This window comes from Microsporum canis, genomic scaffold (genome assembly GCF_000151145.1).
Source record: "Microsporum canis CBS 113480 supercont1.1 genomic scaffold, whole genome shotgun sequence".
Classification (NCBI taxonomy): Eukaryota; Fungi; Ascomycota; class Eurotiomycetes; order Onygenales; family Arthrodermataceae; genus Microsporum; species Microsporum canis.
Window position 1 is genome coordinate 738,924 of NW_003299169.1, and position 23,499 is coordinate 762,422.

Consider the following 23,499-nt stretch of genomic DNA (forward strand, 5'->3'; position numbering starts at 1 on the left):
TGGGACGTCGAAGGGTCATGTCCGTGGATCGCGAACCGACAAAACACGCAGCGTGCCAGACCAGACTTCGTACTGGGCATGTACTGGCCATTACTTACGCCCCTTCTCTTCTTTTTTTGCACTTCGACAAACCCCTTGCTTCAAGAGAGCTAACTAACTTAGTAGCTCGCCCCCCCCAGCCATCTTCTTCCCCCTTCTTCTTCAACCTCTTTTTTTTATTTCTTTTTTTCCTATTTTGCAAAATTCTCAAGTGCGTGGAGCGTGGAGCAAGCCCGAGGGTGGATCAAGGACAACTCATAACTCACACTCCACGGTCTGGTGATACCATTTGCTGGCAAACATCTCATGGGTTGTTGCTTTTTCCTCTCTCTCTCTCGCTCTCTTGCTCTGGCTCTGGCGATGCTGATGGCTCTGGCTCCTCTGCTTCTCCCTGTCCTTGCCTTACACTCCCCTCCACCCCCCAGCTGTTTTCTGGAAGCAAGCATCAACTACCAACCTCTCGTTCACTTCCGTGCTTCTGCTGCTATTCTTACTCCTCTAGCCTCGGGATCAGCCGCCCCGTCAACCTGGCTTCCCTATCCGTTTCCTTTTTTTCTTCTTTTTCCTGTTCCATGTCCCTCACAACCCTTCGATCTACACCTCTCTTCTTTGTCCTTCCTCCCCAACCTATCTCAGTCTAGTGGTTCGTTCGGGCCAGTGTGTAAGCACGGAATAAGTATAGACAGACAGGCGGAGAGAGAGATAGGTAACTCAACCCTCTACCCAGGGTCCCCCCGGCGCCCCCACGAATGGGAGAAGGGCAGAGGGGATCACCGGTTCCAGCCATGCGCAGTTCCCGATACCGTAACGCCGTGCTGTGCTTTTTTCCTCTGCTCTGGAGAAATGGATAGCCAACGCCATCGCCCTGGGCCCGGAAGTTATGTATGTATGTGCGTCTGTGATATATGTACGTCTGTCTCTTCCGTTCCTGTGCCTTATCCTTAAACCCTTTTGAGTTCGGGAGTTATACCACCGTGTATGCACATCTGCTTCTGGCTCTTCTACTTCCAATCTCTTCCCACTTCTGCTGTTTCTTCTGCTTCTCTGGTTCAGGGGGCGGCGCTCGCAAGGACAGAAGAAAGAGAACGGCTCATCGCATCGCAACCTAATCTGAATCGAATAAAGAAGATGGCAAGCAAGCGAAATCAGAGACAGATCACCGTCGATCAGATATTATATTATCTATCTTTTTTTTATTTTTTTTACATGAGAAAATACAAAATAGAAAGGGAAAAAATAATTAAACACCCGAACAAGGGTCCCCCCACTGGATCAAGAGATAGTCGTTTAATACACTGGGAAAAGACGGCTCTAGAGTACAGAAGAGTCGCACAAGAGACGCCTCTTTTCTATCCTCCTCCAGTTATCCAATACCAGACATCCCTACCCAGGTGAGCAGCTCTTTATTATGGTTTCCGCCGTACATACATGATGTATATGTAGCGTAGCCCATGCAATGTCCTGCAAATGCAAGCAAAGAAACCTCAGGGAGCCAAAAAAAAAGCCTTCCATCCTCTCTTTGCTTCTTTTTCTAGTCTTATCAAATCGTGATCTCCTTCCCTTTCATCCTCGCGCTCTCTCTCTCTCTTTTTCTTTCTTTCCTCGACCTGTCAAAGGGAAAAGACAGCCCGATCTTGATCTGCCTTTGATCCCACATCCCGGACATGCTCCATCGATCCTCCTGTTTATATTATTATTCTATTGGGGCACTCCGTACTGGAGTATGTAATTTCGACCTCCATCACTATCGATCCATACATTGAATTCAAGGTCCGGCCCGCCCTTTGGCCCGTTCGGGATAATTAATTTAATCTCCCTCCCTTCTTCCTCCTCCTGTTCTTCTTGTTCTTCCTTTTTTTTTCAATTTCTAATATATTATTATATATAGTGTCCTTTTTTAATTCATTCGAAACCGCCGTCGCCGCCGCTTTGGCCTGTGGCCTGTTCTTGTCTCTCCGACAATAGCGCAGGAGACTAGGGCTAGGGCGAATAATAGTTTCTATTGATTAATTGCTCCGTTAGTCAGACCGCAAGGAAGAGAAGACAGCGAAAAGGGCGAAAGGCCCGATGACGGGGGGCCCTAAGTCAGTTAGCTACAGAAACATAGCCTCGTAGCTTCATATATCATCCTGACCGTTTGGCTGCTGTGGTTGTCGTTTTCCCCTTTTCGACTCTCCTTGCATCGTTGAAACGAGAGCCCCCTTTTTTATTTCTCCCTCTGCTATGTACGTCGACTTACATACAAACCCCCTTGCATCGTTCTATCGTTTTATATCGACGAGTTCCCTGGTTCATTTTCTCGTTATTTTTAGGCCCTGCTGAAGGTTTTCACTATCCACGGCCCGCTCTACATGGCATTACATAGCATAACATCGCTAAGTTAAAAAAGGAAGAACATGTGTATGTAAACTATTTGCATCTTTTCCCTCGGAGACGTTGCAGAGGAGAGAGAGCCCACACGCCGGACAAACCCACATGAGTTCTCCATCTCCTGATTACATACTTACGATCGATTTGATGGAATCAGGATGTACCATGTCAAGAGATGTGACCAGTGCTGTCTCCTCAAGTCTTCCCGTCCTTGACCTCTCTACCCGCCCGCCGCCAATGCACAAGTCGGACGGGAAGGGTGGGAAGCTAGTGAATACACACGCATACACACCTTTTGCGAGTCAAGCAAATCAACGCGAGTTAAACAAACTGTGGACACAGGAGAGAGAAGGATAAATTAAGCTAGCATTGCATCCTGGCGGGAGAATGGATTTGCATGGCACGTACATGTCAGCATCAAGTGTATGTATGCGCAAACTCCCGTTACTTCAGACCGACAACCTTGATCACGCATGCTTTCGTATAAGTTAGTACATACTTCGTACCATGAACATGCATATACATAGTACGCACAGCAACCCTCGGTGGTCTGGGAACAGGTGTCATGGGCCTAAAAAAAAAAAGTCGAACGGAGTTTAACAAGCGACTGCAGGAACCTTCGGAGCTATTCACTTAGGCCAACGCCATCAGGTTCGTTTCGTTCGTTCTCGCTGGGCTTGCCTTCTTTTTTGCCCTCTCCGTCCCGATACAACTGGCTTAAAATAATACCAGACTAGTCGTCACCGATACGTCCTCGTCGATGCTGCGGGAATCTAGTATCCCAACCGAGGCTTCGGGGGGGGGGGGGGGGGGACCTTGTCTAGTCAGCCCTTTAGCCCATCTACTATTATCTGAAGGCTTTCCTCCTTGGTCAAGCCGGAGCCATAGCCGTGTACGGAAACTGTGGTAGCGTCGCCTCACTGCCCGAGAATCATCTATTAACCGTTACAAAAAAATAAAAATAAAACGATCCAGCAGCTCACGAGGTGGCTATCCCTGGGAAATATCCGGTTAGTTCCCCACCCCTTTACCCATTATCAACCTCTTCATCTGCTGATCTGGGAGGAGGAAGGTAAAAAAAAAAAGGAGCTGGCTGGGGGAGGAGGAGGGGGAAGAATAAGTATTCACTCATTTGGCAGAGATCCGTCGTATTTCCTCCCGTCACCATACGATACGAACCAGCGTGGAAAAAGAAACGAGGGCAAGAAAAATGGGTGAAAAACACCGAACTCTGGATCTGATTTGCATTGCAGCCGGGAGGGAGGCCCCGCTGGTCGAAGGCGTCGCGGTTGGTTCCACCGGCAAACCAGCAGTTGGCATCCCCATTAAAAAAAAAAAGAAAGAGACAGTGTCAAGGGTTAAAAAAGAGCATTTCAAACCATCTCAGCATATATATATATATATACATCCAGTACGGAATTACATATTGACAGCCACGCACGACAGCTCGCTTACCCCACGCTGAATATGTATATACTACAGAGAGCTTCATTGGTATAAATATATGTCACCAGGAAGGGATATATATAACGTGCAGTAAGTTTCGGGAGTGGGATCTCTCGCCCGGATGCTGTCCTTCTGTCCTTTCTGCTCCATCTTTTTGCTCTCTGGGGCTTTTATGGCCACACAAACCAACCCCCCCCCCTGGCGAGACGGGAGCGATACGCCAGGATGTCAACCTTGTCTTCCTCTCTTCTTCTCTTCCTCACCACCGAAGTCCCTTTTTTATCCTTTTCTTCTGGGGGCTTTTTTCTTTTCTTTTTTTGCGTTTCGTCTCTGTATTTTTGCTTCTTTTTCTGCGGAGAATTGCCTGCCTGGTTGGCTTTTTTTTTAATGTATATTTGCGTGTGGGCTCGATGGCGGGCTCACCGGCGGCACATATGTACTCCAGACATCGGAGGTCAAAGCTGGCGGACAGGTGGAGAGAAAGGAGAGAGAGACTGTGCGTTCGAGAGTAAAAAGCGCAAGGAGCATGATGCACCACACCCTATTACCTGGTACATGTATATACTTGGACAACGCATGCCATGCACCCCCCCGTACGGAGTCCGGAGTACAGTATATACACATGCTCAGTAGGCGAGCAGGCGCGAGGTCCAGATCATAAACGAACGTCCTCTTGCACAGTCCCTCTGTCTTCCTTCCCTCCTTTTCCCTTTCTTCTTCCACCTCCCCCCCCTCCCCCTTCCCACCCCCAGACAGCCTGCTACGTGGCGGGCTTTTTCTCAACAGGAAAAAAAAGGAAATAAATGTGGACGGAGGGGGGAGGAAGTGTAAAAAAAAAAGCAAAAGGCGAAAAAGTGACGAGCGAAGTGCGAACAGCCAGCGTGAAAATCACTTTATCACCACGATGCCTGTTCATGCTAGTTTTAGTAGTGAGGTATACCTACACAGTACTCCGTCCGTTAGCATATCTATAGTTAATCAATTATTAATTAACTCATCCCTAATCGTTCCGTACAGAGTGCTTAGTCTGACCCAGGGGGGGCCAATATATATATTGACCATATATAGATTAACTAATGATGATATCAGCAATGAGAGGAGCGAAGAATAAAATAAAAAAAAAAAAAAAAAAAACCGGCGTTCCGGGGGGGAGGAAATGGAGTCAACCACTTATAACGGTGGTATAATGATTTCTTTCATCCCAGGTTCGAAACTGGCATCAAACGACCCTTTTTCGAAGCACTGGATGTTGTTGTCCCAAAACCAAAAAGAGCTGTGGGTGTGGAAAGTGGATATTGCGGGCTGGGCGCATCAAAAACGAGTGGCCAGGAAAGCGACCACGTCAACGAGCTCTAAACGCCATTCAAGGAAGAAGAAGGAGAAGAAGAAAAAAAGGAAAAGGCAACCTCAGTAGCCTCTGGAGCCCCCCCCTAGGAGAAGAGAGAGAAAGAGTCGAAGGAGGGCAAAAATAGACTGTTGGCTCTCCGGCTCTCTCCTGTCCAGTGGTCTCTCTCGTTCTTTTTTTTAGGTATCCCGTTTCTATATTGGTAACGTACTATATGTATGCATGTATACTCCATGTGTTGTATGTATACTCGGGCAAAAGGTATCCATGACCACCTTCTGCGGTCCTGGAGCATCGGCTGGGGCAGGTCACTGGTACTTCTGGCCTTGGTCAAGTCTGCCCGTATCGTAACTTATATGGTATTTCCCCAGCAAGGGTGGAGCGGGTATTCTGTGTTCCCAGAGATGGCCTGATAATTCCACGCAGCGTTGACAACTCGTAGGAAGAAAGTACTCCGTATGTATGTATCTATACTCCGTACCATGTGTAATGCAAAAATCCGCTGGCCAGAGGTTAAGTTGTGTATATACGCGCCGTACATCTCTTCCTCCCTCTTCCTCTCCCTCTAATCGTCTCTTGAAGATTCGCTTTTCTCCACCGGTCAGTCGCAACCCCGTACTTCGCCGGTGACTCCGGGGGGGCCGTTCTCTTCTCTTTTTTTTCCCCCTATCCCCTTCTCCACGCTGTGGCAGAAGGCGAGGACAGGTGTCGAATAGAGGCTTCTGTATGGACAGCCTCTTCTATCTTGGTAATCTCCGCATGTCGATTATTCACCTCCGTCTCATCTCGTCTCGTTCTTCTCCCGGCCAGCTCATCTTAAAGGTATCAGACTCGGGATTGAAAGGGCAACTGTACCGAGTCAGCATGTACTCCATACATAGCGAATCACCTCCCTAGCCTGATATGAGGTAGGGATGTTAAGATATGCAAAAGGGAAAAGAAAAAAAAGCAAGAAAGAAAAGCAAGAAAAGGGTGTGTGTGTGCTGATGGTCATGGCGGGTTTCAGCTGCATCCACCCGCCGTTGCATATGCGAGTATTAAAATATATATAAAAAAAAGAATAAAAATAAAAGAGAAGCGAGAGAAGAAGACGAGCAGAGACTGATTCGACATGCTACCAGCGCATCCGACAGATCTCCACGTCCTTCCGTGGAACTCGTTGCTTAGCCTTTGGCACAACAAGTGGCAAGATCTAGGCCGAGTGACCTGGCAAAGAGGCAGAGAGAGAAAGAGACTGATGATGCGGTTGATGCAAATCTCGACTACTTGGCTGCATATCATAGTCACTTATCCCGTGCATGATCAAGTCAAAACTGTCGCGGAAGTTCATGCATCGACATAGTGTGCGTCTATCTTCTTCATATTATTGCCCCTTATACGGAGTATATTCAGGATGACGAAACAGAAGAGCCGGTGGAGTTGGTTCAAGGAGCTGAGATATCAGGTATATAATCTTCAACCTGGTACATACATACGAATATACGCCTTACATACATGCTGCTGCAGCTCTCTTATCTTAGTTACAGTAACTAAGCGACGAGGATGAGATGGTGATAGATATATACATCTAACTATTATTGCATGCAAGAAGAAAAGAAAAAGAAAAAAGGGATAAAATAATCCGACGGATGCAAGGCACTCATGTCCATCTTCTTTTCGTGACACCGGCCTTCTATATACCCTCTGTTACGGAGTATATACACTTACATCCCGTTGAGAATTGAGACCCCCCAAAAGGGAGATGATGATGACTTTTTCTCTCTCTCATACACAATATGCCAGTTATCCTCCTTGCAAACGGATCCCGCGTACATTTTCAGCAGAAGGACGGGGCAGATCTCGTTTGCTGGACAAGTCCAGGTCAAGGCCCAGTACAAATCGTAATCCCTCGTCCCACAGACCGTCCTGGGCTTTTTTTTTTTTTGTTTCCCTCTGCTTCTCTTTGCTCTTTTCCTTTTTCCTTTTTTTCTCCCCCTTGTTTCTCTTTTCAATGTTTCCCCCCTGATCAAATCCCTCGGTTGGGAGATTTTACCTATACAGACACCTACATAGTAGGCTCAACGGACATACATGCTGTTGCAGTATATGCACGAAATACCGTACATTCACGTAACCCAACCAATAAACCAGCTTATATTATATATTGCTCGCAGATCGACTGCTGTTTTCTCGTCTTCGCATCTTCACCAATCGGCGATCTTCCTTGTTGGTACGACCGATGCTGCATATCCTATAAAGCAGAGAGCAGAGAATCTACCACCTTGTTTACCTCTCGGCCCGAATTAGAAGACGAGAGCTATCACCAGCTTTAGCGAGGGAAAAGATGAATCCACAGAAGCTGAAAGTCCTCATGGCTTTTTCTTGACCAGGTTTTGTGCATTATGTCTAGGTGGCGAGACCTTTACCCCTTTCTCTACCATGAATCATATATACATACATACACTATGTGTGTGTCTATATATATCGGTAGAAAGAAGCCCTGTTCCAGGATGTCTAACTCGGTTTCAAAATCCATGTCTCCTTCGCATAGCTAAGACTGGAAACCCCATGCCACTGCCATGACTAAACGCCCTACTTGATATCCAGCAGTTGCACGAGTCCTTGACAAGAATCGAAAAAATTGTCAGCTAAGCCCTCCCTTTTCTTTTCTTGAATATATTCCCGGTCTCCGAGTCACACGAGCCATCCAACGGCGAAGGAATGGCCTTGGCCTCTGCCACAGGCTTACAAGCCTGATATCCAACCCTTGGGCATCGAATCTACATCCTGACACTTGGGAAAATGACGATATGATGGTGATGATGATGATATGAATGTCATTTCCCTCCTTTTTTTTTTTTATCTCGTCTATCGATGCCAGCATGTCATGATACCTGTGCTACCCCCCATGGGCTGAACTACGTGAATCCACATGGACAGAGAAAACCTCCTTGGGCTCCAGTTCACGGGAATGCTCGCAGCATCTCTCGTATTCTATTTCTTCCTAGGCTACCAAGTGTCCTACTCTGCCAGGTACGGGAGTACTTACTACCCGGCCGATATGATGCTGCCATTCACACTGCCTAGGATGGGAGAATACAGTAGAATAAGACCAAGAGAAAATAATCTTGCTGGAGGAAATTTTTATATCGACTCAACCACAGTTAAACTGGAGTTAAAATAAACATAAGGTGATATCTCACAGCCTAGGCGTGCCACGTAGCCTGCCCAACCCACAGCAGCCCCCTTACCCAAGTTATCATATTGAATCACCTGTCAAATCACCCATTTGGTGGCCAAGAGGAAATCAACAACAAAGCATGCCACATCGAAAATAACTAGATAAGCAAACTGATGGTGGCGTCTCTTGTCTTAATGTTCTCATGAGGCGAAGCCATTCTAGATAGTTTTGTACAATATCTGCTCGTTGGTCGGCTGGTATATTCGCCCCCTGGATTTAGCCCCTTCTTTGTGTGTTCTTTAGTTTCCTTTTCAAGGTGGGAAAGCTTTATCCTCTCTTCTTTGTTGAGCTCTTCATGCAGGGCAAGCCCCCGCGTCACCTTTGATCAGATGTGAATTCTCCATGCACTTTTTTCTTCGCTTGTGCAACTCCGGCTGTGTTGCGCTTCGCTTCCGGAGCTCGAATGCTTGTTCTTGGGTTCTCTATATTTTATATATTATCTCCATCATAGTCGATGGGCCTAGGATGTCTTGGATATTTTTTCTGGTTTTCTTCTCGGGTTGTGGAAATTAGTTAGCTGTCTTTCAATCGTTGTTGCATAACCAAACGGCGACTTCTCCCATTGTCACCAAAATCCACCGAATGATCTGAAGATTCTGCAAATCATGCTTACTCCGGCTACACGAAAGGCATCACTCATGGCTCCACGGAGTTAAATAGTACGGGAGAAGAAAGGTCTGGATGTTGTCGTACCTACACGGCTACCTACAGCTATCGCCAATCCCTACAGAGACGTCTCTCCCTACCTGTCACTGCTGTGCCACGGAGGAACCAACTTAGCAGTGCACAGCTTGTTGTTGGATGTTTACTCAAGGTATTACAACAGACAGATAACGCGCCAATCTCGCTTCCACCAACCTCTAGGCTTACTCACACAGCACGGTGCTGACATTGTTGCCGTCATCTGTAGAACGGAGTGAAAGGTCACTAGTCATGAGATTTGATACATCGCCAGTGACATTTTGAACAAATTTTTATCACTGTTTTCCCCCCCTACTAACTCCCTATTTCATGCGTAACAGTATATCACCCCCTTAGCCATAGTAATATGCAAGAGAAACACCGTGTCAGTTGCCATCCACACTCTATCAGCCAGAAATTCGCCAGACAAACCAAAACCAACCATTTATAGGGGGAAAAAGAAACAGCCAAAGTAAGTGTCACCTCAGAATACCAGTCACTTAAATTAGGCCATTCTCGATTCCTTTTTTACCCCTTTCATTTTTGCCTCACATTGCTATGTATTCCGGATTGTCCGGTTTCTTCTTTACCTCAAGGACCTGTAAGAATAGGTCGAGCCACTGCTTATGGTCCGCGGAGAGTTCTTTCTTTGGTGTCTTGAATGTCTGAGCAATTACTTCTCGGATTCGAGTACTCAAAACCCGGAGGCCCAGCATGGTTTTCCAATCACGCACTTTGAACCTAACACGATTGCCGTCGAGAGAGATAATTCCCGCATACATCTTAAATATATAAAGTTAGTTGGTCTTCCGATGTTCTAAAAGGGAAGAATAACCGTCAACATACCTTAAATTCAGCATCTCCACAGCATAGCACAACTGCGAGCTCTTCTACCGCACTAGTCTCATGTGCATTATAATTTCTGTTCCGAGACTGCATTATGTGATAGTAGGAGAGCCATTTCAGCGGGTTCTCGGTATGCTTGTTCACTGACGCCGAATGTAAAACAACTGCCTGGTTGTTGCTCACGTTTCTCCACCCTTTGCCATGCCGAGTAAGGAGCCTCGGATAGAAGCTCCAGGCAATCACCGAATTAACGATCGTATCATTATTGCTATTCATATCCACATGTTCGGGGGCGACGAAAAACTGTCGTTTGCGTCCGGCATATCTTGCTCTAAAGTGCATAAAGTTAGAGATTGTCTGTGTCAAGAAATTCAAATATTAAGATCATGCCTATTCAACGCCAATTGGTCTTCGTTATTTAGCTTTAGTAATCCTGTATCCACTACAGATACCAGAAGCTGGGTTTTCACGTCTTCAATGTTGAGCAACGCTTGGGGGCTAAGATGGTTCTTCCTGCAGAAGCTGAACTCGCTTTTATCTGCTCGGTGCTTTTTCCATGCACAATAGGCGTTATAAACGGTAAGTAAATCGGAATCCCCTAGAACGTGCAAGCGCGGTTAGTCTTTATGTTTGAGATTAGCGATTGAAAACGGTTAAGGAGAAATACCTCGTTCAAATGCTTTTCTTGAAGCTTCAATCTGGCTTTTGCGGTTGATGTCATTTAGGAAAGGCGATTTGCAAGACAAAATTGCCGCGATGCTGACGGCTGCATCTATGCATTTGAAGAAAGCTCCGTATAGGATCAGCTTGCCTAGGAATACATCCAGCGGTAGCTTAGCCAGTTGCTTCCCCAGTGGCGTTAATGCCTCGGCCCCCGTGAGAGCTTTCACCGTCTTTAGAGAATCAATAGCTCGTCGGATATTTTTTGAGGATGGGGGATCTAAAGCCTCAGATAGTGTGCTTTCGATGTCGCCTAGATTGCATATTTTCACTCGAAGAATTAGATCCTGTAGCGAGAGACGAAGCATTTCTGGAATTTGTTGCTCAGAAAGCTAATTTGTTTCCTCGTTAGTGCTGAAGATTCTAGATATAGACGTGGAAGGCGGGGGCATACAAGTTTGTCATGTCTATATTTTGAGAACAAATGGAAACAGATTCCCTGTTGAACCCTCCCGGCTCTGCCCCGACGCTGCTTTGCATTCGCACGGGCGACAAACACTTCAACTAATTTCGAAATCTGGCGTCTCTCGTCGAATCTAAGATGTACCATTAGAAGGCGTCCATTTACAAGGGAGAGAAATCCACCTACCGCATAACCTTTTCTTTGCCAGTGTCAATGACGGCAGTGATATCAGGGATCGTGATACCTGATGATTCCGTTTAATATTATACGGTTCATCTTGGTGCAATTTCACAGTGCTTACCTGTCTCTGCAATATTTGTAGCAATCACTACTTTCCGCATGCCATGCGGGGGGACTATGAATGCTTTTTCCTGGTCTTCACTAGCAATCGATGAATGCAAACTATGGATAACCCAACCACTTTGGAACACCGGAATTGACAGTATTTCGTCGTGCAGCCGGCGTATCTCAGCAAGACCTGGCATAAATATTAGGATTGCTTTGCTGAACTCTAGTAGCTCTGGGTGAGTTGCAATTTTTGAAAGGAGATTAGTGATGAGGTTGTAGTTCAAACGATACTCATCAAACGATAAGACGGTAGTCTGAGTCTGTTTGCTGTAGTTGGCGAGGGTTGATTTCAATGTGGTGCTGTCTTCTGCAGCGGACGACTTTTCATCATCTGAAGTATCCTCAGTTCCATCTGTATATGATTCAATTTTGTCAGGCCGGTATTGCGTTAGCTCAATAACATCTTCCAGGTACCTGGTTTCTACGGGGTACATGCGGCCTGGGATGTTCAAAATAGGGGCGCCGTTTAGGTAGCCGGAAAAGCGTTTAGCATCGACAGTCGCGGACATTAGAACCAGCTTCAGGTCAGCTCGACTGTTGAGCAATCGACGGAGGACAATTAGAAGAAAATCTCCGTCAATTGTCCGTTCATGGACCTCATCTAAAATCAAATGAGTAACATTATCGAAATCTTGGGGTCTCTCTAGCATCCTGATAACGATTCCGGTGGTCCTGAAGAGAGAAAGTAAGTAACTATGGCTACAAACCTAAGTAGTTGAGTTGGCACTTACGCAAAAATCAATCGTGTAGAGGCCGTGAATTTGCTCTCCAGCCTGATCGCATATCCCACAAGTGACCTGTTTGTCCCAATATCGTTTCTATTTTCACCGAGCTCTTCGCTTACCCTTCTCGCTAGTGAAATTGCGGATATGCGTCTGGGTTCTGTGACATATATTTTGCACTCTCTGCCTGATGCTAGCTCATTTTCGAGTATAAATGAAGGTATTTGCGTACTCTTCCCACTCCCAGTCTCTCCACAGATGATAATCGTCTGGTTTCTGGCGAGAGCATCGATAACTTGACCTCTGAATGACCATATTGGAAGCCCTGCCCTTGATTCTGTCATCCTCTGGAAGCTGGGAGACGAACTCCGATCGGTCCAGAGACTTTGAAGGTCAGGAGATAATATATCAGAGTTATGTTTCCGCTGTACAACTTCCTCTGCTGGCGTAACATCTCCAGTGCCATTTCTTTGCCTAAAGTTGTGAATAAGCACAACATCTTCCTCGAGACGACTTTCGTATTCTTGGATATATCCCTTGATAATTTTAACGGTTTGCTTATCAGCATTATCGTCATATTCTTTCTTTTCCTGAACTATCTCATCCCAAACATCCTTCCATATACCCGTAAGTTTAACAGATGCTTTACTCTCCTTCCAGGCATGTGAAAGCAATACAAACAAAGCAACGGTTGAGATGTATGATTCGGCCTGTAGATCCGATGCAGCGCTTATACCCGTCATATAAAGGATCAGAGATTGGGGAGAAATGCTATATTGGACGTCATTGAGCGGTGTCTCAAAGGTAATATCTTGATCCTTTGACCATTTTATTTCCAGTGCCTTGCGATGTGAAAAGGCACAGGTGGATAGGGCATGGTATGTTAGTGAACAATTTGTATCCCTATTACATATAGGATGTTAGCCAGGGGTCTTTTTTTTTATGGGAAAGATGTACATCTAACCTGGCCCGACACGCATCCTCCAAAGCTTTTCTTGGACTAATTCCCACCGATTTTCCAAAGTCTCTTAGTTTGATAGTGGTATTTGTAACCCCGAGTAGAGGCTGGCCTTTAGTGTCATTTATGCCCGAGTCAAACATTTCACCGAAAAGTCCTTCATCTTCCTCAGATAGGGTATCCTTTGCGGGCGTTTCATTGAGCTCCGTATCCAAGACATTAGGAATAACTTTCGGGGAGCTAAGGCTCTTTCTCAGACTCTCTCCAGTTGCGTGTCTGAGCTCCTCTAGCCTTTCTGCCCAGCGCTCCTCTGCTTCATGCGCATCAAACAAAATATCTTGTTCAATTCGAGCAAGTTTTCTTTTAATGTTAGCAACAGTAGGATGACGGCTTTGATCTTGTGTCTGTTTGGAGCCCTGTTTTGCCACCTTTTTCGACTTTGTTTTGTTGAACATAGAAGGATCGAGTTCATAGAGCCTTGATCGCAGAGCAAGGAATTCGGGCACTAGCATTTCCGGGTCATGGAGATTGCTATCTCCCTCAGATTCCGGGCTTGGAGGGCGTGAAATACGCGTAGAGATGGCCTCTGGAGACTTGCTTGGTGTGCTGCACCGCGTATGGCTCACAGGACTAGAATTCCTCGAGGCAATTCTTTCTGGCAGTAAACTGATTGCATCTTCACCAACAGTGATAACCTTACCTATTCTTTCCAACGGTTTGCTCTTGTCATATGCAGTCAAGCTGTCCTTGTTTAGGAAGAGTGCTAGGTAGTAGAATGCTTGGTCCAAGGCCGGGATGGGATCCTTTCCAGATATTTTTTCCAACGGCCCATGTATCAGCAGATTTTTCAATGTCACATCGATGTCTGCCTCCTGGAAACCGAGTTCCAGGAGAGTGAGACGAAGAATCCACATGTTAATACACACATTTTCCTCAACAGGGAGAGTGAGTTGTCTATTGTACTCTGTCTTGTTCGACACGACAGGCTGCTTCTTTGCTTCTGCCTTCTCCTTCTCGAGTATTTTGTCTAGAAGGTCTGGCGAGAGCCAGTCGCTAATGTTATCCACCAGCGTTGCCTGGGATCGTAGGAGGCGTTTTTCAGCCGCCAGTTTGATAGAGTAGCGAGCAGCATCACCCTTGCATTTAATGCCATGCTTGTCGACGATAGCCTGCAGTTCCGCTTCTTCCAGATACCGTTCTAGCTCGTCAGGAGTCAGTTCATGCAGTTCAGGCTTGTGACTGGCCGCTTGAGCAGCATCTGCGTCCTGAGAAGCCTCTGCTGGCGGTTTATCCGACAAAACATCAGAACCAGCAGCACTTTCAGGCTCTGCTGGCTCAGTAGAGCTTTGAGGCTTCACTTTAGATGGCACAGAGACGGTTGCAAATCCTCGTGCCGGATTAGAGGCTGCTTTCTTCTTCTTCTTATTGGGCGCCATCGTGGATGAAGCCCATAGCCATAGATTAATAAACAGTTATAACTAGTAGCTGATAGAGGGGCAGTTTGATAACAGTAGACGCTCGCCGTTAGAGTAAAGACTCTCTAAGTAGGAATCCAAAGTGATAACGATTTAAGAAGAAGAAAAAGAAGAAAACGAGCGAGAGTTATCAAATCCTTTTTTAGTTTGGGTTGAATATTTGATGTTGATGACTCGTAACTTGGATATAAAAAAATTTGGTGGAAGCCCTAAAGGCACCAACGATTCTCCGGGCCAGCAAAAGATCACAACAACCATCGCAAAACGCCCAGCACAAAAAGCCCTGCCTGCCTGCGGAGTGCGGGATGCGCAGTTTAACACGAAGATGGACGAAGAACAGTGGGATGAAGTAAAAAAAGGGAGTATTACTCCCTTGGAGCCGGTGGTATTTTCCAGTTCTACGTCGCTGCGTTGCCAGCTGCTACATCAGCTGCACGACAGCATTGCCAGTGGTAAGTGTAAATATTCACCAGAAGGATGATAATATACCGAGCATTTATGTAGGCTAATGGTATCGTATAGACTCGCAATTGCCTCCACAGTTATACAAGCAGGTTCTACTTCTGCTGTTCAGAACATATCCTGTCTATATCGACCGTGAATCCCGCCATGCTGCCCAACGCTGTGCGAAAGCCCTCTTCCCTTCGGTACCGAGTGTAGACCTTCCGGTCTTCTCCCAGCTCCTTCGAAAGGAAACGTCGAAGCCTGCAGTAGCGGCTGCGAATGCATTTGTCTTGGTAGAATGGTGCGCTACACTGCTACAGCACCTGAGCACACGACTCGAAGATCATTCGCCCTTGGTTCTGGAGACAGTATCTGGCATCAGCAAGGCCCTTGACATTTGTCTGGGGACTTCGAAAAAGCAGAGTCTGAGACATTCTGCGATAATAGTGACTCGACGGGCATTGCGTGCTGTATTTTCTGCAGAACCGCATGGCAGCAATCTGGTGCGTGATGTAGTTCTTTACTTGACGAAAGAGACGCCTTCAAGCTTTAAAAATGCCCCTACACTAGGAGTTATCTGTGGTGTTTGTGCTCGTCTGCCAAACAGGAAGAATGACTTGGATGCCGTGAAAGGTGATATACTCCAGTTCTATACCAAGGAAATCGTTGCCTCCAGGAGCCCAGTTCCTCGACATGCCTATTATGGAATCAGGGACCTATTTATATCTTTTTCTACAAAGGAGGACCTCCAAAAGTACATCTGGCCTGCTATAGAAAAAGCCATTCTCAGGAGCCCCGAAATCCTTCTTGCCGGTGTACTCGCCTCTCTTATTTCCGCAATTCCTGGGAATATTGATCTTTCTGAGATTTTCTCTTCCTCCATTTGCAAGCCACTGCTCTCAAACATCAAATCTACGAATGCAGTCATTCGAAAGGGTGCCGTTGAAGCGCTCGAAACCTTCATACCCCGATGCTGCGATGAGAAATCACTTCTCAAGGTCGTAGATGAGGTGATCACTCCACTGAAAACGCAGAAAATCACAAATGTGGAACAACGCGCCCTTCAAGCGCAAGTTTTACGAGCCGTACCATGCTCCTCCAATACATCTCAGGCTATTCTGACAGGACTTTCCCCTGCCCTTCTCCGCGAAAGCAGTGAGGTTGCGTTGGAGCCCGAGATTAAGTCCTTCTGCCACCACCTCGCCTTTGTTGTAGCCTCGGGTACCGATGTCAGCAAGGAACATTGCAGTACTGTCATCAAGGGATGCGATGATAAGCGCATTGGCTTTCGCAAGCTCTGGCTTGTGAACATGGGCGAGCTATTCTGGAGCTCTGATAACTCTGTTATGCTACCGTCCGAGACCTTTAGCAAAGAGTGCTTACAACCAATTATGACCAGGCTACACAAGTTATTTACCGAAATTGCTGCGAACCCGCTTCCTTCGTTACAAGGTGGAGCAATTTCAATGGCCAATGTCTTTACTGCTTTATCATTCCAGAAGTTCCGAAGTGAGAATAGTCTACCCTATTCAAAGGATAATATATTCACGACTGCCGTATCGGTTTTACCCAAGCCATCATTTTTACTGAACCCAAAAATCTATACAAAACTATCGTCTGCTGAGGAATTAGAATGGAACCTCCGAGCATTATTCGCGGTGACTATGCAGCCAGAGTTCTCAATCTCTGACGCTCAAGTTAAAGAAGCCTGGGCCCAAGCATTCATGTACATGATCTGCTCTTATACTTCGTCTCCAAAGGTTCGACAATGTGCAATTGACCTGTTACGACAATGTTACCTTAAGGAGACGGTTTTAATAGGCACCACTGTCATAAATGCCATATGGAAATGGCTATATCATCTGGATACTATGGATAAGGAGGCCGCTGCGGTGCTTTCAGGGACTGGAAAATCACATCTTTCTCATGTTGTGAGAGCAATGACTCCAGCAGTGTCAGAGATGGAAGGCTATGATTCTATAAATAAGAATGATCTCGAATCCCAATGTATTCAGCTACTCGTCTTATGCCGTCCTGAATTAGTTCCAGGAACTAGTTGGATTAACGTATGCTTGAAAATGGGGGTTGATCCCGGGAAACTAGCCCTCGAATATCCCGACCAGTGTTTAAATCAAATACTACTCTCAACTGACGTAAGTACTCATCTTTGCCAGAGAGTTGGAAGAACTACGTTATCTAATAATATATAGGATCATTTCCACAATAAGATAGTGGAAGCTCGACAGGCATCTTGGAATGCTGCTGCTGACCTTGGTTTTGTTGCGCCAGATGTTATGATACCAAAGCTTGTATCGCAATTCTATGATGATCTTAAACCCGAGAGGGTATCACAATTTTCGGCCACAGATATCGCCATCGCTCGCCACACAGGAGACACGCCGTTTATTGATGTGTTGGATACCAAGGCTAAGAATTTACCCAGCAAGAGTGCTAAGGACTACGACACTCTTAAGTGGGAAGAAGAACTGCGGGCTGAAGTTGCTAAGAAGCATGGCCAAAAGCAAAGGAAGCTAACTGCGGATGAACAAGCTAAAGTTAATGCCCAGCTGGTGAAGGAGTCTGAAATCCGAGATGCTGTCAACGCTGCTGAAGAAATGATCAAACGAGGAGCGGGAATAATCGAGAGCTTAGCTAATAGCCCCCCAACTGATGCGGAAGGTTGGATTAACCCTGCTTGCAGTTCTCTATGCAAATTGGCACAGCTCGGAGGAGGCGTCATAGTCGGTGATAGTATCTCTTCGGCTCTAATTGCATGCGGCAAAAAAGCGTCTACCCGTATCGGAGAGATGCGACCATTCGTTGCTATTGCTACCCTTAGAGCTGTAGGAAAGACATTCTTAAGAAACGAGCTCGAAACAGAGCCCCTTGGGAGTAAGTTATTCCTCTAGTTAGGGCGTTGTAAACACTGCTGACCTGTATGCGTTGATAGGCCTCATAACTCGAATATTGTACCGTCTTCGAATTCTTTCAGAGCAACGCCCCTTAGATGTGGTCTCCCTTAGCTATATACTTCCCCTAATTTTCATAGTTTTGGAAAACGACGGGATTGAGGAGTCGAAGGATGATAGTGGAGAGCAGGTCCTCCTGGCTCTGGAATTCATATCTTTCCACGCGAACTCATATTCTGACATGCGGCTGCCTAGAGTTGAAACGCTACGTCTCCTCATTAACTCCATGCGAAAACACACAGAGCACTATAAATTAGTTAGAGATGCCCTCTCGGATCTTTGCAGGACTATGGCGGCCAGTATACAGCCCGTAGAGCTTGAAACCTTACTCCAAGGATCCATATCCCGTGAGATACCAGTGCGGACCGCTGTTCTTCAGAGTATATTATCTGAAATAGACTTGACGGACATTGACTTTTCTGAGTACATCTGGATTGCATATCATGACAATGTGGCCGAAAATGCTGAAATTGCCAAAGAAATTTGGGAGGAGAATGCTTTAGATGTTGATGAACAATCCCCAGATTTGATCATCAAACACTTAGCAACTGATGACCTACCGCTACGATCAGCAGCTGCCATTGCCCTCGCTCATGCATGTGAGCTATGCCCTTCTGTTTTCTCTACTACACTCAACAAGTTGGAATCGATGTATCGGGAAGAAGTACGCATGAAGCCTGTACAGACAGATGCATACGGAATGCCTAGAAAGGCTGATCAAGCTGATCCCTGGGAAGTCCGGAGTGGAATTGCACTGTCCTTTGGTGCCATGGCTAGCGGTTTCAACGGGGATGGTATCGTATCATTTTTCCGGTTCTTGATTGACGATGGGCCATTGATAGATCGCAACGCATCCGTCCGACGACAAATGGCTGAGAGTGGGAGTGCTGTTATTACCTCGCGTGGACGCGAGAAAGTTGAGGAGCTGATGAATATCTTCGAAACCACATTGGAAACGTCTGATAAAGAAACTGAGCAGTCGGACTGGCTTAACGAAGCTGTCATTATTCTTTATGGATCGCTTGCGCAGCATTTGGTTTCTGGAGATAAACGCATTCAGAAAGTCACCCGCAAACTTATGGATGCTCTATCGACCCCCTCAGAAACAGTGCAACTTGCTGTCGCCGAGTGCCTTATCCCGCTCATTAGAATGGATGGTTCTGATGCGAGCCATTTTGTGCAGGAGCTACTCGATCAGCTATTTACGTCTAAAAAGTATGCAGCGCGCCGTGGAGCAGCCTATGGGCTGGCGGGTATCGTCCGGGGTAAAGGAATACTGGCACTCCGTGACTTTGGAATTATGTCCCGCCTAACGGAGGCATCTGAAAACAAGAAAGAATCCAACCAAAGGCAAGGGGCTGTTCTTGCATATGAACTTCTTGCATTTGTTCTCGGCCGTGTATTTGAGCCATATGTCATACGGATCGTGCCACAATTGCTTACAAGCTTCGGTGACCCAAGTATTGATGTCCGTGATGCTTGTCTAGACGCTGCAAAGGCATGTTTTGCAAGCTTGAGCTCCTTCGGTGTTAAGCAGATTCTCCCAACATTACTAGAGGGCCTGGATGATACTCAATGGAGAAGTAAAAAGGGAGCTTGCGACTTACTTGGGGCTATGGCTTATCTTGATCCCCAACAGCTTGCTCTTAACCTTCCAGATATCATACCTCCGCTTACGGAGGTTTTAAATGACAGTCATAAGGAGGTTCGCAACTCTGCTAATCGAAGTTTACAGCGGTTTGGAGATGTCATAAGCAATCCGGAAGTGAAAAGTTTGGTTTCAATTTTGCTCAAGGCCCTAAGTGATCCAACTAAATACACCGATGAAGCTTTGGATGCATTGATTAAGATTTCGTTCGTCCATTATCTTGATGCACCATCGTTAGCATTGGTGGTGCGAATTCTCGAGCGAGGTTTGGCCGATCGGTCGACGACCAAGCGAAAGGCAGCACAAATCATTGGCAGTCTTGCCCATCTTACCGAGCGCAAGGACTTGATCTCCCATTTACCAATTCTAGTTGCTGGGCTGAAAACTGCTGTCGTTGACCCCGTGCCTACTACTCGTGCAACGGCCTCGAAGGCCCTTGGTTCTCTTATTGAGAAACTTGGAGAAGATACTCTTCCAGACCTCATCCCCAGTCTCATGGCGACCCTCAAATCAGAGGCTGGGGCTGGAGACCGAATGGGTTCTGCTCAGGCTCTTGCGGAAGTGCTTGCTGGCTTGGGCACGTCTCGTTTGGAGGATACTCTGCCGTCACTTCTGCAAAATGTCTCCAGTTCAAAGGCAACAGTCCGAGAAGGGTTTATGACCCTGTTCATTTTCCTTCCTGCGTGCTTTGGTAATAGCTTTGCAGCTTACTTGAGCCGAATTATCCCCCCAATTCTTGTAGGTCTAGCGGACGAAGTTGAATCGATAAGAGAAACTTCTCTCCGAGCTGGACGGTTACTAGTAAAGAATTTCTCCACAAGGTCAATTGACCTGCTTTTGCCTGAGCTTGAACGTGGTTTAGCTAACGACAATTACCGAATCCGTCTTTCCTCTGTGGAGCTCATTGGTGACCTTCTATTTAATTTAACAGGCGCCAGTGCAAGCGACGGAGACGAAGAAATAGATTCCGCAATCCAAGCTGGTCAGTCCCTTCTTGAAGTACTCGGCGAAGAGAGGCGCAACAAAGTACTTTCGTCTCTTTACATTTGCCGCTGCGATACTTCAGGTTTGGTTAGGAGTGCTGCCATCAATGTTTGGAAGGCATTAGTAGCTACGCCACGTACATTGAAAGAGCTGGTACCAACTCTTTCTCAAGTTATCATCCGACGTCTGGGCAGCTCAAATATGGAGCAAAAGGTTATCGCTGGAAATGCACTAGGAGAGTTGATTAAGAAGGCCGGCGAGGGAGTCTTATCTACCTTGCTACCGGAGCTGGAAGAAGGTCTCATCACCTCAACCGATATTGATGGAAGACAAGGCATATGTCTGGCAGTTCGAGAGCTTGTGGTCTCTTCCTCCGACGAATCACTTGAGACATACGAGAAACCACTTATATCTATCGTCAAAACCGCTCTGGTTGATACCAACAACCAGGTCCGTGAGGCTGCTGCGGAAGCTTTCGACGCACTCCAGCAATCGTTGGGCAAGAGAATCGTCGACAGGGTTCTGCCCGACCTCCTACACTTGTTGCATAACGAGAATGATGCTGAACAAGCTCTCTCTGCTCTTCTTACTCTATTGACCGAGGCAACTAGAGCCAACATCATATTGCCAAATCTCATTCCCACTCTATTGACAAAGCCAATCACCGGGTTCAATGCGAAAGCATTGGCATCGCTCTCTAAAGTTGCGGGAGGTGGAATGAATAGAAGGTTACCAACCATATTGAACTCCCTAATGGACGAGATGATCTCTGCAAAGGACGATGATCTGAAGTTGGAAATAAGCGAGGCATTTGACACCGTACTTGACTCGGTGGATGAGTTTGACGGATTAAATGTTGCCATGAACGTGATGCTCACACTGATGAAACATGACGATCACCGACGACGTGCGAGCGCGGCTATGCATCTAGCCACATTTTTTACCAACACAGAACTGGATATCTCTCGATTCTACCCAGAGCTGATACGTGTACTTCTGATCTCCTTTGATGACCACGATAAGGGTGTTGTCAAGGCAGCCTGGGAGGGCCTTAACCAGCTGACCAAGAGCATGAAGAAAGAGGAGATGGAAGTCCTTGTGAACCCAGCACGTCAGGTACTACGACTAGTCGGTGTACCAGGGTCTAATCTGGCAGGATTCTCTCTACCAAAGGGAATCGGTGCCATACTCCCTATTTTCCTTCAGGGCTTACTGAATGGAAACATCGAACAGCGCACGCAGTCCGCGCTAGCGATTGGTGATATCATTGACCGAACTAGCCCGGAATCACTAAAAGCGTTCGTGACTCAAATTACAGGGCCTTTAATTCGTGTTGTCTCAGAAAGATCCGTAGACATCAAATGTATGGCCCTTCCAACTTATATATATCACCCGATAGCTAACCAATATCGTAGGCGCAATCTTCCTTGCTCTTGACAAGCTGCTGGAAAAGATCCCTCTATTTGTCAAACCATTCTTACCCCAGCTGCAAAGAACTTTTGCAAGGGGACTGGCAGATACGTCGAGTGAGACCTTGCGGACACGAGCCGCCAAAGGATTAGGAATCCTGATCACATTAACGCCACGAGTTGATCCCCTGGTTGCAGGTGCGTACATATCTACAGTATTATTAGAATCATAGTTTACTAATATGGCCGAAGAACTTATCACTGGTTCCAAAACTACCGATTCTGGGGTCAAGAATGCAATGTTACGTGCGCTACACGATGTGGTTGATAAAGCTGGCTCAAACATGAGCGAAGCATCAAGACAAGCTGTGCTTGGTCTTGTGGATAATGATTCTGCAGATGATGGTACTATATACCCGATTTCTTGGCACAGCGCCTCAATATGATATATTCTAATATATTTATAGCTGCCACAACCATAGCGAACGCCAGACTTGCTGGAGCTCTGATCAAATCACTCCCTACTCCCACGGCTATTCCGCTTATCAAGTATGCATAAGTTAACTTGTCTTAAATGGGACTAAGGCTAATAGTACGTCTAGAAACCGGATACTTTCAACGCAGTTGACACATCAATCTATCCTGCGACTGAACGCCATCCTCGTTGAGTCACCTGCGCTGTTAAGTGAAAACTTTCGATCAGAGTTACCTTCAGCAATTTGCCATGCTATTAAAAACAGCGATGTATGTTTCCTCAAATCTATAAAATAGCACATTCACTCACAGGATAATTAGGTCTTCATATCTAATAACGGTGTCCTCGCGGCTGGTAAATATCTTCTGTCTTCCCACGTAGACCGGAAGCCTGAAGACGAGAGAGAGGTGTTTGAAGCTTTAGCAGCCATAGTGCAGCCGGGTAAACCAGTCGACACTCGACGATTGGCGTTGGTAGTGTTACGAACGGTGAGTAGAGAGAACCAGGAGATGATTGCACCTCATAGATCCTTTGTGGTGCCGCCTGTTTTCGGGGGTGTTCGTGATGTAGCCATCCCCATCAAGCTGGCTGCTGAAGCCGCATTCCTGGCTATCTTTTCGGTTGTTGAATTCGAAGGAGCTGTCTTTGAAGAGTACATGAAAGGCCCAGGAGCAGAGCTCCCAGCTGGGCCTAAACGGAGCATGCAAGACTACTTTAAGCGTGTAGCACTCCGACTAGGAGGCCAAGCGCGAGAGAGGAGAGAGGCAGAGGGTGGGCAAGGAGGCCTAGGTCTCTCAAGCGATGAGCTAGAAGACGAAAAGGAGGTATGGAGCGTAGGCAGGGTGGACCTTGGGGAATCCTTCAGCGATGATTAAACCATCTACGGAGTAAATAGACAGCATATACAGCCTGACAGCGTCGAGGTTGTATCGTCTCTTCTTTTAGATAAAAAAGCTCCCCCTTTCTAGATATAAAAAAAAAAATGTACAGGTTGGGA

General features: G+C 46.5%; 2 protein-coding genes across 2 annotated transcripts; one reads left to right on the forward strand and one right to left on the reverse strand.

Moving 5' to 3' along the window:
• Positions 1-9,649: 9,649 nt before the first annotated feature.
• Positions 9,650-14,534, reverse strand: MCYG_00289 (pre-mRNA-splicing factor ATP-dependent RNA helicase PRP22; the record flags this gene model as incomplete). Its single annotated transcript, XM_002850139.1, has 9 exons — positions 9,650-9,883; positions 9,948-10,278; positions 10,476-10,545; positions 10,615-10,999; positions 11,062-11,203; positions 11,257-11,314; positions 11,372-12,090; positions 12,150-12,911; positions 13,105-14,534. 9 exons carry the CDS (start codon positions 14,532-14,534, stop codon positions 9,650-9,652), a joined length of 4,131 nt encoding a protein of 1,376 aa, XP_002850185.1.
• A 208-nt stretch (positions 14,535-14,742) lies between these two features.
• Positions 14,743-23,377, forward strand: MCYG_00290 (translational activator GCN1; the record flags this gene model as incomplete). The annotated part of the gene is made up of 8 exons (XM_002850140.1): positions 14,743-15,025; positions 15,096-17,170; positions 17,228-17,909; positions 17,968-21,981; positions 22,034-22,225; positions 22,495-22,576; positions 22,630-22,771; positions 22,823-23,377. The coding sequence occupies 8 exons, from the start codon at positions 14,743-14,745 to the stop codon at positions 23,375-23,377; spliced, it is 8,025 nt and encodes a 2,674-aa protein (XP_002850186.1).
• Between the last annotated feature and the right edge of the window lie 122 nt (positions 23,378-23,499).